Source organism: Periplaneta americana, chromosome 3 (genome assembly GCF_040183065.1).
Source record: "Periplaneta americana isolate PAMFEO1 chromosome 3, P.americana_PAMFEO1_priV1, whole genome shotgun sequence".
In the NCBI taxonomy this organism is placed as follows: Eukaryota; Metazoa; Arthropoda; class Insecta; order Blattodea; family Blattidae; genus Periplaneta; species Periplaneta americana.
The window spans coordinates 164369952-164385592 of NC_091119.1; the positions used below are offsets into that span (position 1 = coordinate 164369952).

The window sequence follows — 15641 nt, forward strand, 5'->3', positions numbered from 1 at the left end:
GGCACATTGTCCACACATGTGCAAACGTGAACTCGTTATGAATGACTAAGTGGCCGGGATCCGACGGAATAAGCGCCGTCTTAAATCACTAAGTGATTATTTTTCGCATATCATGTATTATTACGATGTACCGAAGAACATATGATATTTCCGTGCCGAAATTCTGCGTCATCCTTCATCCTATAGGCTAATGACGCAAAATTTCTGCATGAAAATATCATAATTATGTACTTCGGTACATCGTAATAATATAATTGTAATTTTGCTGAAAATCAGTGGATATCACCCAAAGAAAGACCAAAACAGAAGAATGTATTGCAACAATAACACGAAATATTACATGAAATGTGAACATCAATTTTAGTAGCATACTTTGCTCATATTTTCGAACACTTAACACTTTGAATAGTAATTTGCAAAGCCAGGATGTTAACATAATAATAGCCGGGACAAAATCAAAGGATTTATAACAAAAACTTGATTTCTGGTCGAGTCACTTGACAAAAAAAGGAATGTGATGTATTCGAGTGTATTAAAGAAGTCGTGGACAATTTAGCTATATATATGACACGGCAGATACTGAGTTTGTTCTTGCGAATATGCAAGCTGTTATCTCAACTTAATTATAATGGATTGAATTAAATTAAATCATAAATTAAGTTACTAGGCCTACTTTATCTTAGGTTAATCTAAATTTAAATAAACATTACTAGTCGCTAAAACTTAACTGAAGAATATTGCTGGAGAATCTTATAAGTGCAGTGTAAATATGGGCAATGTAAATATGTATTGTATTGATTAAGGCTGCTTGAGTGGAAGAGAAGGCCTTATGGCAGAGGTCTCCAAAAAGCATATCGTCATTCGTGCTCTTGATGCTGTTCGTCGAACACAGTGTGCTGTAAGGCTAGACAAGGGGAAAAGACTCGTACCTCAACAGATGGGAGCGATCAGTGGGGGTCGTGGCAACGGTCTGCTTATGTTTACAAATAATAACATCAAAAGAATAAGAAATATCATACGTTTGTATATTATTTTGACATACTATGAAGCTGGAGCCCTGCTATTGACACAAGCCATTGCAAATTCAACCTCTTCTGTTCTATGGTGCCTTTCAATGCCTGGAAAAGAGCTTCTCCAGTTATATTTTGTAATTACATCTAGAAGACATTCAGACACAGTAAAATGTTCATTAACTCCTCGGATGAAAATGGCTAGGTGAGCTTTGTCATTTCTATCTGTGCTTTCGTGCAATGCAAATGAGTAAGCTACAAATTGGTTAATTGTGTTTTCGATTTCAGATTCAATTACATTTGCAATCTTGAAATTCCTTCTCTGAACTGCAATTGGAAACATTTTAATTTTCTTAAACTATGACTTTGTTCTGGACACAGTATTTTAGTAACGTCCTGTATGCACGATTTTACAAATGATGCTTCTGTAAAGGGTTTCATTGATTTTCCAATATTCCAAGCTAAAACATAGCGAGCAAAAAGCTTTTTTGTTTAAGACTGAGGACAAGTGTGTGATTTGTGTTTGTATATTCTTGTTTTATATTTATCAAAATATTTGTAGGCCTACGCATTTCACCTAGAATTAAACGAAAAACTATATGTTTGTCATGCGGAACTAAGTGTAAACGTATTGCAATATGCTGATTATTATGTATAACCAACAGTCATACAGTTAGTCCCAAAATAAATTATTTTCACATGTCCAACATGCCTGTAATTGTATGATATTTTTGTGAAGAGTCGAGTATTGTCGTCGCATGTTGAATTGTAACACACCCTTAAGAATTTTCGAACAAATAAAGCATTTCACATTTTTCCCCACTAACTCGAAAAAAAATTTCTCTTCCTATTCATCCTTGAATGTACTATGTCCATGATTAGAAGACATTGTGAAACGGTGGAGCACTCCGACCAACACAATGATAATGGCAGTCCGCCACTGCTCTTCGTTTGCTCATAAACATTGAGTACAGTACAGTGGAGATGGGTGAAGCGGAGCGCGCTCTTTACGTACTGGCTTCGGTTCCGTTCAGGGGCTTACTCGCGAGTACGCTTTTGGAGACGTCTGCCTTATGGCCTTAACTGTGCCGGCGAAAATAAAACATTCTTCAATATGCAATTAAGTTTGCGCATTTCTAAACAGCAGCTTTTTGAGTATCTGCCGAAAGACACTCAAAACAATACAACAGTCACAGATGGATACTAAATCCATTTTTAGAAAGTTGCGTTCAACTGGCTGAAATTATATATATATATATATATAAAGTAAAAATTAATTTGAATATGCACAGCAGTGGCAAAAAAATGGAACGACCCTTGTAGCTGATTTCAGAGCCTTGTTCACCCAGAGCACGATAGACTGGTAACTAAGACTTTCGTGGTTCGAATCCTGCCTGGGAAGGAAACTTTTTTTTTTGTTCCTTATTCAGATTTATTCCCAATACTTTTCGATTGCTGGTAAAATTCATGTTCTGGGAATAATAAGTTAATTAAGTAGTAAAATATAGCTGCAATCGAAAAGTATTGGGAATAAATTTGAATAAGGAACAAACAAAAAAAAGTTCCTTCCCAAGCAGGATTCGAACTACGAAAGTCTTAGTTATCAGTCTATCGTGCTCTGGAGTGAGCAAGGCTCTGAAATCAGCTACAAGGGTCGGTCCGTTTTTTTTTTTTTTTGCCACTCCTGTACAAATACGAAATTAAAATTTGAAGCGCGCCATGATGGGAGTCCACCTGTATCAGAAGTCTGCATCGGACGTTTTCGTTCGAGCGCCAAGTAGTCCATAACATAATCCGATAGATAGCGCACATGCATGATGGGTAAAATTGTCACGAGCGATAAATTCTCGAACGGTATAAGCCGAGCGTTAGACATTCGTTCTTGTTACAGTGATGAACTGTGTAGTAACATCATAGTTGTTTATCATTTCTAAACTTTGCAGTGTTTAACTAACCTGTCCATAGTACAACTACAAAACTTGCTTTAAAATGTAATATAAATGTTGTAGGTATTTTCCCCCCCCCCCACACAGGAGTGATTTTCTTTCTGCCACATCTGATAGATGTTATTGGATGTAAATGTAATTATTACAAACGGATAACACAATCACGATAATGCAAGAACTGTATCAAGTTTTCTAGTAATAATAATAATAATAATAATAATAATAATAATAATCTCTAATAATTAAGTTAGTGTATCAATCTTTGCTTCTGCAACAGTTGTGCGGCATGATTATTCGTTTTATTATATTTTCTGTGACGTTATCTCTGTACTAATATTGTTATTAATCTACTGCTATATCAATAATATTTTGTAAAACGTTTCTACATTGTCGCAGTATATAGGAGGAACACTATGTATATTATATATGTGGTAAATCAAATATTGAATAATTATTAATTAGCAATAATAACTGTATATCGAAGTTTTTCATAGTATGACGTAGTGCAGAGGGCGGCCACTAGAGGGAACCCAAGAGTTGGAACTTAAACTGAGATGATTCTGTCCGACACCGGGATGGGTATCCGGTGTGGCTTAGTGGATAAAGCATCAGCACGTAAAGCTGAAAACCCAGGTTCAAATCCCGGTGCCGGAGAGAATTTTTCTCCGTTCCATTACTCTTTCAACGTATTTTATTTATAATTTCATGTTCCTGTTTTGGTACGTTCCATTAAACGTTTGTCATAAACGCATAAAATAAAGCCTTATTTTTACCGTGTGAGCAAAACATATGTGTATCTTATCTGTCGCCTTTCATACAAGATAAGACATGTCGGTGAGTTGACCTTGTACTGTGCTTCTATTTATTACGAGCGTATCACGACCGATTGTATCTCACTCGAGGGTGCGACACTCTACCGAGTTCAAGCGAGCGATTTAACTCCAATGCAACACTCTGACCTGTATTTAGGAAACAATTTCGCACAATTCGTAGTTTTCGTGTACATTTTACGGTATCCGCTACGTATGAAGTAAAATTTATAAACCATTTAGAATTCGCGGAACACACTTTGAGAAAAACTCTTATAAGGTTGTAGTAGAAGTTCATTATTATGGGGAATCCCAACAACGGAATAGTAATATGCGTTACAAGAGCGGTATGTTGATGTTTTCATGTTCGAGGAAAAGATTGAAAAAGCGAAACGTAGTTGAGCTTTTTTAATTTCCGAGAACATGAAAACAAACATACCGCTCGTGTATCGTACATTATTTTGTGCGAAGATCGTTTATTACATACCTGAAAGACGAATTTCTAATTAGTTGCAATGAAATCTCTATCTTGGTTTCTGTTCAATGACGGCAACTTTTAAAAACTAAAATATCTATCTTCAACATTGTTGCTATAAAATGATTTCTGTGTTTACTATATTCCAGCAGGCCGTGATATACGTCTGTCTTTTTTTCCCCCTGTTTATAAATGCGAACTTAAAACAAACGGTAAGGTTATGTAATGATTTATTTTTTATTTTAATATTTTAACAATATTATTTATATAACATATTGCAGTAATAACATCGGCATCTGGAATCTCGTTGATTTTTTCACGGCTTCCTTAATGTTACTTGTATCAGGAATGCAATAGGCCTAAGTTTCGTGGAGTAGTAGACTTTACTTAATTTTTGCAAATATTTAAAAACAATAATTAACATTGCAATTTAGGTGAAATTGCAGTGGTAAGTTTCCAATTTATAATTATTACTATGTTAAACGTATCTAAAAATAATATGTTAAAAGCCTAAAGCAGTAAAATGAATATGGCGCTTAAGCGGTAAGAAGAGGAAAATTGTTATGTGTGTTACGTTGGGAATACTGAATGTGGTATTTCACACTTACCGCGTATTGGTTTTGTGCGGAAAGCAAGCAAGCTAAAATAAATCATTATTATTATTATTATTATTATTATTATTATTATTATTATTATATTATAAATACGCACGATCTCGCACAATAGTAATATGCGTTACAAGAGCGGTATGTTGACGTTTTCATGGTCGAGGAAAAGATTGAAAAAGCGAAACGTAGTTGAGATTTTTTAATTTCCGAGAACATGAAAACAAACATACCGCTCGTGTATCGTACATTATTTTGTGCGAAGATCGTTTATTACATACCTGAAAGACGAATTTCTAATTAGCTGCAATGAAATCTCCATGTTGGTTTCTGTTTAATGACGCCAACTTCGGAACACCAAAATATCTTTCTTTAACATTGTTGCTGTAAAATGTTTTCTGTGTTTACTATACTCCAGCAGGCCGTGATTTACGTCTGTCTTTTTTTTCCCCCAGTCTATAAATGCGAACTTAAAACAAACGGTAAGGTTATGTAATGATTCATTTTTCATTTTAATATTTTAACAATATTATTTATATAGCCTAACATATTGCAGTAATAACATCGGCATCTGGAATCTCGTTGATTTTTTCACGGCTTCCTTAATGTTACTTGTAGCAGGAATGCAATTTCTAATTTATTTTGTGCGAAGATCGTTTATTACATACCTGAAAGACGAATTTCTAATTAGTTGCAATGAAATCTCCATGTTGGTTTCTGTTTAATGACGCCAACTTCGGAACACCAAAATATCTTTCTTTAACATTGTTGCTGTAAAATGTTTTCTGTGTTTACTATACTCCAGCAGGCCGTGATTTACGTCTGTCTTTTTTTCCCCCCAGTCTATAAATGCGAACTTAAAACAAACGGTAAGGTTATGTAATGATTCATTTTTCATTTTAATATTTTAAGAATATTATTTATATAACATATTGCAGTAATAACATCGGCATCTGGAATCTCGTTGATTTTTTCACGGCTTCCTTAATGTTACTTGTATCAGGAATGCAATAGGCCTAAGTTTCGTGGAGTAGTAGACTTTACTTAATTTTTGCAAATATTTAAAAACAATAATTAACATTGCAATTTAGGTGAAATTGCAGTGGTAAGTTTCCAATTTATAATTATTACTATGTTAAACGTATCTAAAAATAATATGTTAAAAGCCTAAAGCAGTAAAATGAATATGGCGCTTAAGCGGTAAGAAGAGGGAAATTGTTGTGTGTGTTACGTTGGGAATACTGAATGTGGTATTTCACACGTATTGGTTTTGTGCGGAAAGCAAGGAAATAGCCTACGCACGATCTCGCACAAAATATTTTCCCTTGGAGACATTGTTTGATGCTGCCCATTTCTCTGTGTACACATAAAGCAGGAAGTACTGTGTCTGTTGTGCAGGTGTCTTCCATCAACCGAGTGCTGCGCAACTTGGCGTCCCAAAAGGAGCAACAGACGCAGTCGCCCCCCGTGCCGTCGCCCGCGGAGTCGGTGTACGACAAGCTGCGGATCCTGAATGGGCAGGCGGGCTGGCCCCGACCCAACCCCTGGTCAGTATACATCCCGCTTTCACTCAGTGCTGCTATCGATTTAATTGTGCAATGGCTTTCACCTTGTCCACTATATCACATTAGCATCATGTCTACAAATTATTACCATTGTCACGAATTAATTCTACCTTTTCCTTGTATAGCAGTTCCATATTCTCAGTTCATACTTTTATCATTACCATCTTACTTTCTTTTCGGAATATGTATGATAAGTCTTTCTTGTGTTAAATTTTAACGTACCTTGTTAACATGTTTCGACCTATTTTGGGTCATCTTCAGAACTGGTCGTTGTTGGTGTTGGCACCACTTGTTTCCTGTGTGGATGCGTTCGTACAGTAGCGGACGGTGGGTTTGAAAGTTGAGGAGGCCAAGACGTGAATGATGAGAATATAAAAATATACAGTAAGGCCTGTGACGTACCTCATTACCAAGCACAGAAGCTACAGGTTTTAAGAAATTAAAATTAGGTTTTCCAATTTACGTTTTAGGATTTTAAATCTTATGTTTAGGAATTTATACGATTTCACGGGAAAATATAAAAATAAACAACATACTATTAATATATTACAACGGCTTGGTAAAGATTGCCTCTCTTTAGGACATTCCAAGTCCTAACCTACGAATTAGGTGTTTTTAGGTCATATTGAATTAAAGAATGTTACTCTCTCCTACATAAAACGAATAAGAAAAGCAATATTTCGAGAGTAAGTAGATAGCAACAAAATTGATTCGAACCTAAGAATCTGGGGCTTGTTCATTACTATTACATAATCTAATTTTACAGCAAATTAACTCGATGTTCCTTTTTCTTCGCAAACCGATCAAATAGGTCACAACATGCTGAATAACTGCTACTAGAAGAAGCTAGAGACAAATCTGCATTTGTTTCTAAACTCGCGATATATTTAAAATAATGTATAAGTAAATACATCTCGTAACACAAAACAATAACTTATATGTTGATACGGCGTCGTAAAATAACCCAATAAAATACATAAATAAACACAAAAGAATAAAATAATAAGAACACCCGCCAACAGGAGGAAATCTTACAACATAAATGAAAAGTTCTACGCAGGGACAGAAAACTAACAACACGTGACTCAATTTTCTAAAACCAAAAAGAGAGAGAGAGAGCTTTCCAATACAGCCGAACCAGCAGTCACTATAAGCGGTACAGTTGTCAGCGGTGGGTAGGACGTCTCCAAATCGGCTCCCTTCGCGCGTTCTATCAAGTTTAAACACTCTTCTAACCAGCTATATTATTGGTTGAACTGCTGTTGTCATGGTTACCGGGGAGTAGCGTCATGTAGCCGACTCCTCTCTCCCTCTATCGCATAGACCCAGCAGGCTGCTAGATGTCGACTATACAGGTTACATGGCTATCTGTTATTTTTCAGTACGAATTATTTGTACATTCTACAGTATAGCGAGCGGCCATGACCAACTGGATGTGGTCGACTTTACGTAACTTACATCTTAGTCATTGTGAATAGTAAAATTAATATAAAAGGAAAAATGTTCGTCATTTGCTGTAACTTGTCTGTGATCTTAATTCAGGTGGAATTATTACTGCCATATTGTGTTCTGGTAAAATAATAGGGGAGGCACGGCCTCCCTTGTCTCCCCTGAAAATCCGCCGCTGCGTTCGTAGTGTAGAGTCAAAGAGTGTATGTGTTTTGAAATTGAGTTGTGTGTTGAGAATATCGTACCAACAACGATCAGTTCTGAAGATGACCCAAAATAGGTCGAAACATGTTAACAAGGTACGTTAAAATTTAACACAAGAAAGACTTATCATACATATTCCGAAGTGATACAGTGTTAAAAGTTGTGTAATCAAGATGTATGTATTACTTTCTATGTTGGTATACTGCTGCCTTTCAAATTTTACTTCATCATTACGACTATTTTATATTACTTTGTTGGTAGACAGGTTCAGTTTCTTCATTCATGCCCCCATTATTACGATTATAGTTTATTTCACCTTTTTTTTCTTTTACAATTCATTTTGAAGAAGTTTTTTAGATAAGCCTTTGAAATACAATAAATAAATTTAATGTTGTTTCGTCAATGACTTATTTACTTATGGCTTTTAAGGAACGCGGAGGTTCATTGCCGCCCTCGCATAAGCCCGCCATTAGTCCCTATCCTGAGCAAGATTAATCCATTCTCTATCATCGTATCCCACCTCCCTCAAATCCATTTTAATATTATCTTCCCTTCTACGTCTCGGCCTCCCCAAAGGTCTTTTTCCCTCCGGCCTCCCAACCAACATTCTATATGCATTTCTGGATTCGCCCATACGTACTACATGCCCTGCCCATCTCAAACGTCTGCATTTAATGTTCCTAATTGTGTCAGGTGAAGAATACAATGCGTGCAGTTCTGTGTTGTGTAACTTTCTCCATTCTCCCGTAACTTCATCCCTCTTAGCCCCAAATATTTTCCTAAGCACCTTAATGACTTAACAACATTAAATTTATTTATTTCATTGCACCTTGTTTTGTTGCTCTACTTGAATTGCAGTGTCCCATTTTAAATCCCATTATTGTGATTTTTTTTTATTTCACTTTGTTTTCTTGGTGCAAAGCTTCATATTCTCAGTTCTTAATCCCATTATTGTGATTTAAATTTACTTCATTTTGAATTATTGTTGATACAGAGCTCCGTCTTCGCAGTTCTTACTCATTGTTATTACTTTTTATTGCTGCTCCTGCCCCTGTTTCTACTCCTGCTCCTGCTCCTACTCCTACTCCTACTCCTACCACTACCACTACCACTACTTTCGTTGCTGATTTCCAAGCTTTCTTATGGTTTGTTGAAGATAAGAACAATAATACTGATAAGTTCTATATTACCTCACTTAATGTCTACGAAGTGTAGGACAATTTAATAGAAAGAGAGCGTCGGTTAAGAATAAAAACCTCGCATCTCAATTTAAAAAAAAAGTGCTTTTTGGCTTAATCGGAAGATAATCTCGTAACTCACCTGTAAACACATGTTTCTGTTTCTGATTTCAAAGTTAAATTTGGTCAATTATGTTTAAAAAAAAATATAAAAATAAGGTCTACAGACATTTTTTGTTCCTCCTGTAAAGTCTGGTTTTCGTGAGATACGAGGTTTTCATTCTTAGCCGACGACAGATGTTTCAAGAAAGCTAGTTTTTAAAATTATATATAACTGTTTTGGAAATACTCCGGTAGATGGTGTTCAAATGAATCTGTATAACGTCGTTGTTCCTGCAATAACTCATATGTGCCATATATATCAATTTTCAGATTTTTGCTCTATTAAATACCTTAAATAGTGATACAGCAAATAATAAAATCTCCTATATGCAATTATATATCTTTGTTTCGAAAATGTAAGAATTCATAGTCTCCTATGTACAGCTATGAATAATAGTAATATACGTTACAAGAGCGGTATGTTGACGTTTTCATGGTCGAGGAAGAGATTGAAAAAGCGAAACGTAGTTGAGCTTTTTCAATTTCCGAGAACATAAAAACAAACATACCACTCGTGTATCGTACATTATTTTGTGCGAAGATCGTTTATTATATACCTGAAAGACGAATTTCTAATTATTTGCAATGAAATCTCCATGTTGGTTTCTGTTTAATGACGGCAACTTCGGAAAACCAAAATATCTCTCTTCAACATTGTTGCCATAAAATGTTTTCTGTGTTTACTATACTCCAGCAGGCCGTGATATACGTCTGTATTTTTTTCCCCCCCAGTCTATAAATGCGAACTTAAAACAAACGATAAGGTTATTTAATGATTTATTTTTCATTTTAATATTTTAACAATATTATTTATATAACATATTGCAGTAATAACATCGGCATCTGGAATCTTGTTGATTTTTTCACGGCTTCCTTAATGTTACTTGTATCAGGAATGTAATAAGTTTCATTGAGTAGTAGACTTTACTTAATTTTTGCAAATATTTAAAAACAATAATTAACATTGCAATTTAGGTGAAATTGCAGTGGTAAGTTTCCAATTTATAATTATTACTATGTTAAACGTCTCTAAAAATAATATGTTAAAAGCCTAAAGCAGTAAAATGAATGTCGCGCTTAAGCGGTAAGAAGAGGGAAATTGTTATGTGTGTTACGTTGGGAATACTGAATGTGGTATTTCACACTTACCGCGTATTGGTTCTGTGCGGAAAACAAGCAAATACGCACGATCTCGCACAAATGTGTTTTTCCTTCCTCCTGAAAGATTTTATATTTTGCACATAGGCGTTATTGCAGGAACAACGACGATAAGTTATTAGAGTCTCGTAACACACGACCAACATAATTATGTCCTCATTAAGTCCTCCGTTATAGGGGCGCGCTAATGAATTTTGGTCAATTTTTGTCATTTTCTATATATATATATTTGTATGTTGCTAAAGTCGACGGTTTCTTGAGGAATGCTGTAGTGAAGGTTTCAATGCAATATCTTTTCTCTAAGATATAAATTCAGTTTGTCCCGTGCAAGCATTTATTAAATTCAGACTGTATATTATAAAGTTTAAAGTTATTTTACCGCAAATCAGAATATTTACATTGTAACTTACTAGAAATAAGATGTCCTCTGAATGGCTAAACCTAGAGTACTGAAATTGCACACACTTTCACAACAGGTCTGTGCATGAAATGCTGAATTCATATCCACATATTATTATGATCATCATCATCATCATTATCATTATTATTATTATTATTATTATTATTATTATTATTATTATTATTATTATTATTATAAACCTCGCACATTTAACAATCTCAATACAGTATATAATCTGCAGATCATCTCCGTTAGGGTGACCAGATCAAATGTTCAAAAGCAGGACATCTGAAGGAAAAAAGCAGAACATTTTGAAAAAAAAAAGCCTAATATAATAAATTTCTTTCCATTAACTGAGAACAATAAAAACTATAGGCAAACACAGTACCAAAGCTACCCATTGTTATTAATCTTACAATTAATTATTCATACTTCTGTGAAGAGGAAATGTCCTTCAGTAGCTTTGGGGATTTCAATAAATAGGTGTGAAATTCTTTACATGTAAAATGCTTCAAATTATATTGTACCGTTACAATATCCTCTACTGCTTCTATTCATAGTCTGTTACTTTCATCTGACCATTGGGTGTTGATTAGTGGAAATATCCTTTCAACTTTGGAATTTTGTGTAATTATTAGAAAAAAGTATTGACATAGGCTATACAACAAAGTTTGGAAACACTTGACATTCACAATGTTTTCAAAAAATATACTCCACTGAAAATCTATTGTTTCCTGGAAAAATAAAAATATTTCAGCTTGCTTCAAAACAAATTCTTTTAGAGTACAGAATTCATATAACGCATATTTTTCATATAACGGCAGAAACACGTACTTTTGATCTCAGATTTTGTCTTATATATGTACTGTATTTCAATATTTGGTACAGAATATTGTTGAAAGTGGCGTCGCGGTCTAAGGCATCCCGCCTAGGACTCGCGTTATGGAATGCGCGCTGGTTCGAGTCCTCATGGGGGAAGAAATTTTCTCATGAAATTTCGGCCAGTGTATGGGACCGGTCCCCACCCAGCATCGTGATGCACTAGGGGAGCTACGATAGGTAGCGAAATCCGGTTGCGAATACCAGCTATAACGGCTGGGGGGGATCATCGTGCTAACCACACGATACATCCATTCGGGTTCGATGATCGTCCACCTCTGCTTCGGCATGTGGGTGTGAGGCCAGCAGCCGGCTGGTCGTTCTAGGCCCTTTACGGGCTGTAGCGCCACGGAATATTATTATTATTATTATTATTATTATTAATATTTGTTGTTGAAAAGTAAAAAACCGGATATTTTGGCTTCATAAAAAGCCGGCCGGACGACCACAAAATCCTATAAAAGCAGGACATGTCCGGCGAAATCCGGACGCCTGGTCACCCTAATCTCAGTAGTCTATATCAACGATTGTGTCCCCACATATTCCTTATGCTGTACCTTGTATACGAACAGCAATACTTCCCGGTTGCTAAGTGCGTACGGTGTTGTCAGGTACCCGACGACGGGGGGGTCGCCGTTCCCGACAGCAGCGCTACAGCCGGCAGCGAGCGTGAGTCCGGGCGGCGGGCACCACGTGGTGGCGGGCTGCACCATCGTGCCGGACCCGGACAACGACCCGGAGCTCAGCGCCGCCAAGAAAGGTAGGAACCCACACACCTTACAAGAGTGACATTCTGCACGCAGGATCCAGCCCAAATGTTGTTAGTCTGTGCCTCTATATTCAACCACATAATGAATCTGCTTCTTATACAGAATTGTACAGGGACATCATTTTATTTTTACTTCAATTTTTATTGCACCTGAGTTTTTGAATATACTTCACTGCCACCCCTTCTACTAAAGAAGTTCAAGCGTCCTCCACACAGATCAAAGACCGCCTTACGGTCATAGTAAACAGTACGTTCCAAAAATATGTTCGCATTTTCCAGTGACGAAAGAGCTTTCAATATTGAATCATTTTCGTAAAGGTACTGCCGTCCAATTGCCTACGTCGCATTCCGGTTTCCCCACCAGCTTTTATTCGCCAGCTAGTGGCTGGGCTGTCTTAGGTCTTTTCTGAGAACATTAATTTCTGTTAGGAATTGGACGTCTACGTAATATCATACAACTGTTTAAAATAACTTAAATAAAAGGGCCTCGTTAAGTAATTAACTGTCACGTGATTTCGTCCCTTTTTACGACCCTACGACATAACCAGTTGGATGGACAGTAGATAGTATGTCTGAATAATTTTATCTTTTCGGATCGGGCAGAAGTGAAGATTGAATTTACAGTACGTAAGGTACTCTTTATAGAGTAGGTACAGAGTTATTTCAACATGAGTTACTAGTTACGAAGGACGAAACTGGTAATTGGGATTAGGTACAATACTCTATAATGCGATAATATCCACATTAGAACTGAAGCCTGTAACGAAATAAACGGTCACCATTTTCAAAAATGTGTTTAAATATCCATATTTAGCCTATTTATTTTTCAATTTAACTTCATTCTCTATATTGTACGCTAATGTACTGTAGACAGTATAATATACACTACATAATGAATACCTCCACATGGACAGCTCAGTTCGTGAGTAAAAACACTCGCTGTTAATACTATACTGTATTTTGATTAAACAAAAACCTACTGAAAATGATCAAACTCAAAAGCGCGATATTTCCTAGTTTATGTAAATGGATGAACTACTTTTCTTCCCTCCTATACTTAGTAAAGTGATTTGTTTGTATATTACGCCAGTATCATCGAACTCCAGTCGTGGAAGGGGGTAGCAAACGGCGTTGATCCAAAGGTATAGCCAGGTTAATATTAAAAATGTTATTAAAAATAAAATGATGTCCCTGTATTTATTTAATTATAGTTTTTATATGGAAAATTTACTTTGAAAAATATATGGCATTTTATTTCAACTTAAATTTAGCTGCTTTGTACAGGGACATCATTTTATTTTTACTTCAATTTTTATTGTACCTGAGTTTTCTAATGTACTTCACTCCCATCCCCTCTACTAGTAAACTTCCAATCGTTCTCCGCACAGAACCAAGGCCGCGTATGCGGTACTGAGTTAGTGAGTACAGTGCGTTCCAGAAATATGTTCGCGTTTTCCAGTGACGAAAGAGCTTTCAATATTGAATCATATTTTCGCACAGGTACTGTCGTCCGTTTGCCTACGTCGCATCCCGGTTTCCCCCACCTGCTTCTGTTCGCCCCTCTGTAAAGTCTAGTAGCTGGGCTGTCTTAGCTCTTTTCTGAAAACATTAATTTCTGTTAGGAATTGGACGTCTACGTAATATTATACAACTGTTTAAAATAACTTAAATAAAAGGGTCCCGTTAAGTAATTAACTGTCACGTGATTACCCCTCCCTTCTACGAATCTGCGACAAAACCACTTGAACGGACAATAGATAGCATTTCTGAGTAATTTTATCTTTTCGGATCGGGCAGAAGTGAAGATTAAATTTATAGTACGTAAGATACTCTTTTATAGAGTAGGTATAGAATTATTTCAATATGAGTTACTCGTACGAAGGACGAAACTGGTAATTGGAATTAGGTACAATAGTCTATTCAAAAGAACTGAAGCCTGTATCGAAATGAACGGCCACCATTTTCAAAAATGTGTTTAAATATCCATATTATGATTATTTTTCAATTTAATTTCATTCTCTATATTGTACGCTAATGTGCTGTAACAGTACAATATACACTGCATAATTAATAAGTCCGAATGGATAGCTCAATTCGTGAGTAAAAACATTTATTATTAATACTGTACTGTATTTTTATTAAACAAAAACCTAATGAAAATTATCAAACTCAAAATTGCGATATTTCCTAGTTTACATAAATAGATGAACTAATTTTCTGCCCTGCTATACCTAGTAAAGTGATTTGTATTTTACGCCAGTATCATCGAACTCCAGTCTTGGAAGAGGGAGCAAGCGGTGTTTCAGGTTCTAGACCTTTAATCCAAAGATATAGCCAGGTTAATATTAAAAATGTTAGTAAAAATAAAATGATGTCCCTGTAGAAGTAAATGTAGCCTTAGAAGCAATTGATGGCGCGCCTTTTGCTGTTGAAAAAGTTTAAGTATTGAAGAGCGATTCACACCAGTAAATTTGTATGTGTGTTGTCCCCTTTGAGTTCAAGTCGGGCGCCTGTAAAGGCTGACCCACAATAAACCGAGAACGGAAAGACAACGAGAACGGATATATTGTTAAATAAAAGTATTTAAATGTGAGCATTCACAATTAACTTTCACGTTCCCGTTCCCGGGCTCCGGCAAGCTTCTCATTAATTGTGAATGCTAACATTTAAATACATTTATTTTAACAATATTTCCGTTCTCGTTCTCGTTGTCGTTTCCGTTCCCGGTTTATTGTGAACCAGCCTCTCTTCGTCCCGTCTTTGTACCGTTCGCCTCTCAGTAGGTGGTAGAGGAATACGTAGTCCATACTTAATAAGTTTGATATCTTGTGAAGCGCTCTAGCTCAGTGGTGGCCAGTGGATTTCCATTAGGAACCCAGAGAGATATAAGTTAACAACTCGTACATGGATGTGGAATATTTTCTTCTGCTATATTTATATCGTGATTTAGGATTACATAGCCTAATATATTATATTATAAGGGTGAATTGGTGGTATTTATGTTCACGAACTTTGTGATATGCAGTTCGTTT

General features: G+C 35.9%; 1 protein-coding gene across 4 annotated transcripts in view; it reads left to right on the top strand.

Annotated features, from left to right (window-relative positions):
* Positions 1–15641, top strand: part of LOC138696808 (paired box protein Pax-6-like) — a 571671-nt gene that overhangs the window by 386530 nt on the left and 169500 nt on the right. For all 4 annotated transcript variants that reach the window (XM_069822225.1, XM_069822227.1, XM_069822226.1 and 1 more), the window contains 2 exons: positions 6244–6392; positions 12452–12600. In XM_069822225.1, coding sequence (XP_069678326.1) covers positions 6244–6392; positions 12452–12600 — 298 coding nt within the window. The remainder of the gene's footprint in view (positions 1–6243; positions 6393–12451; positions 12601–15641) is intronic.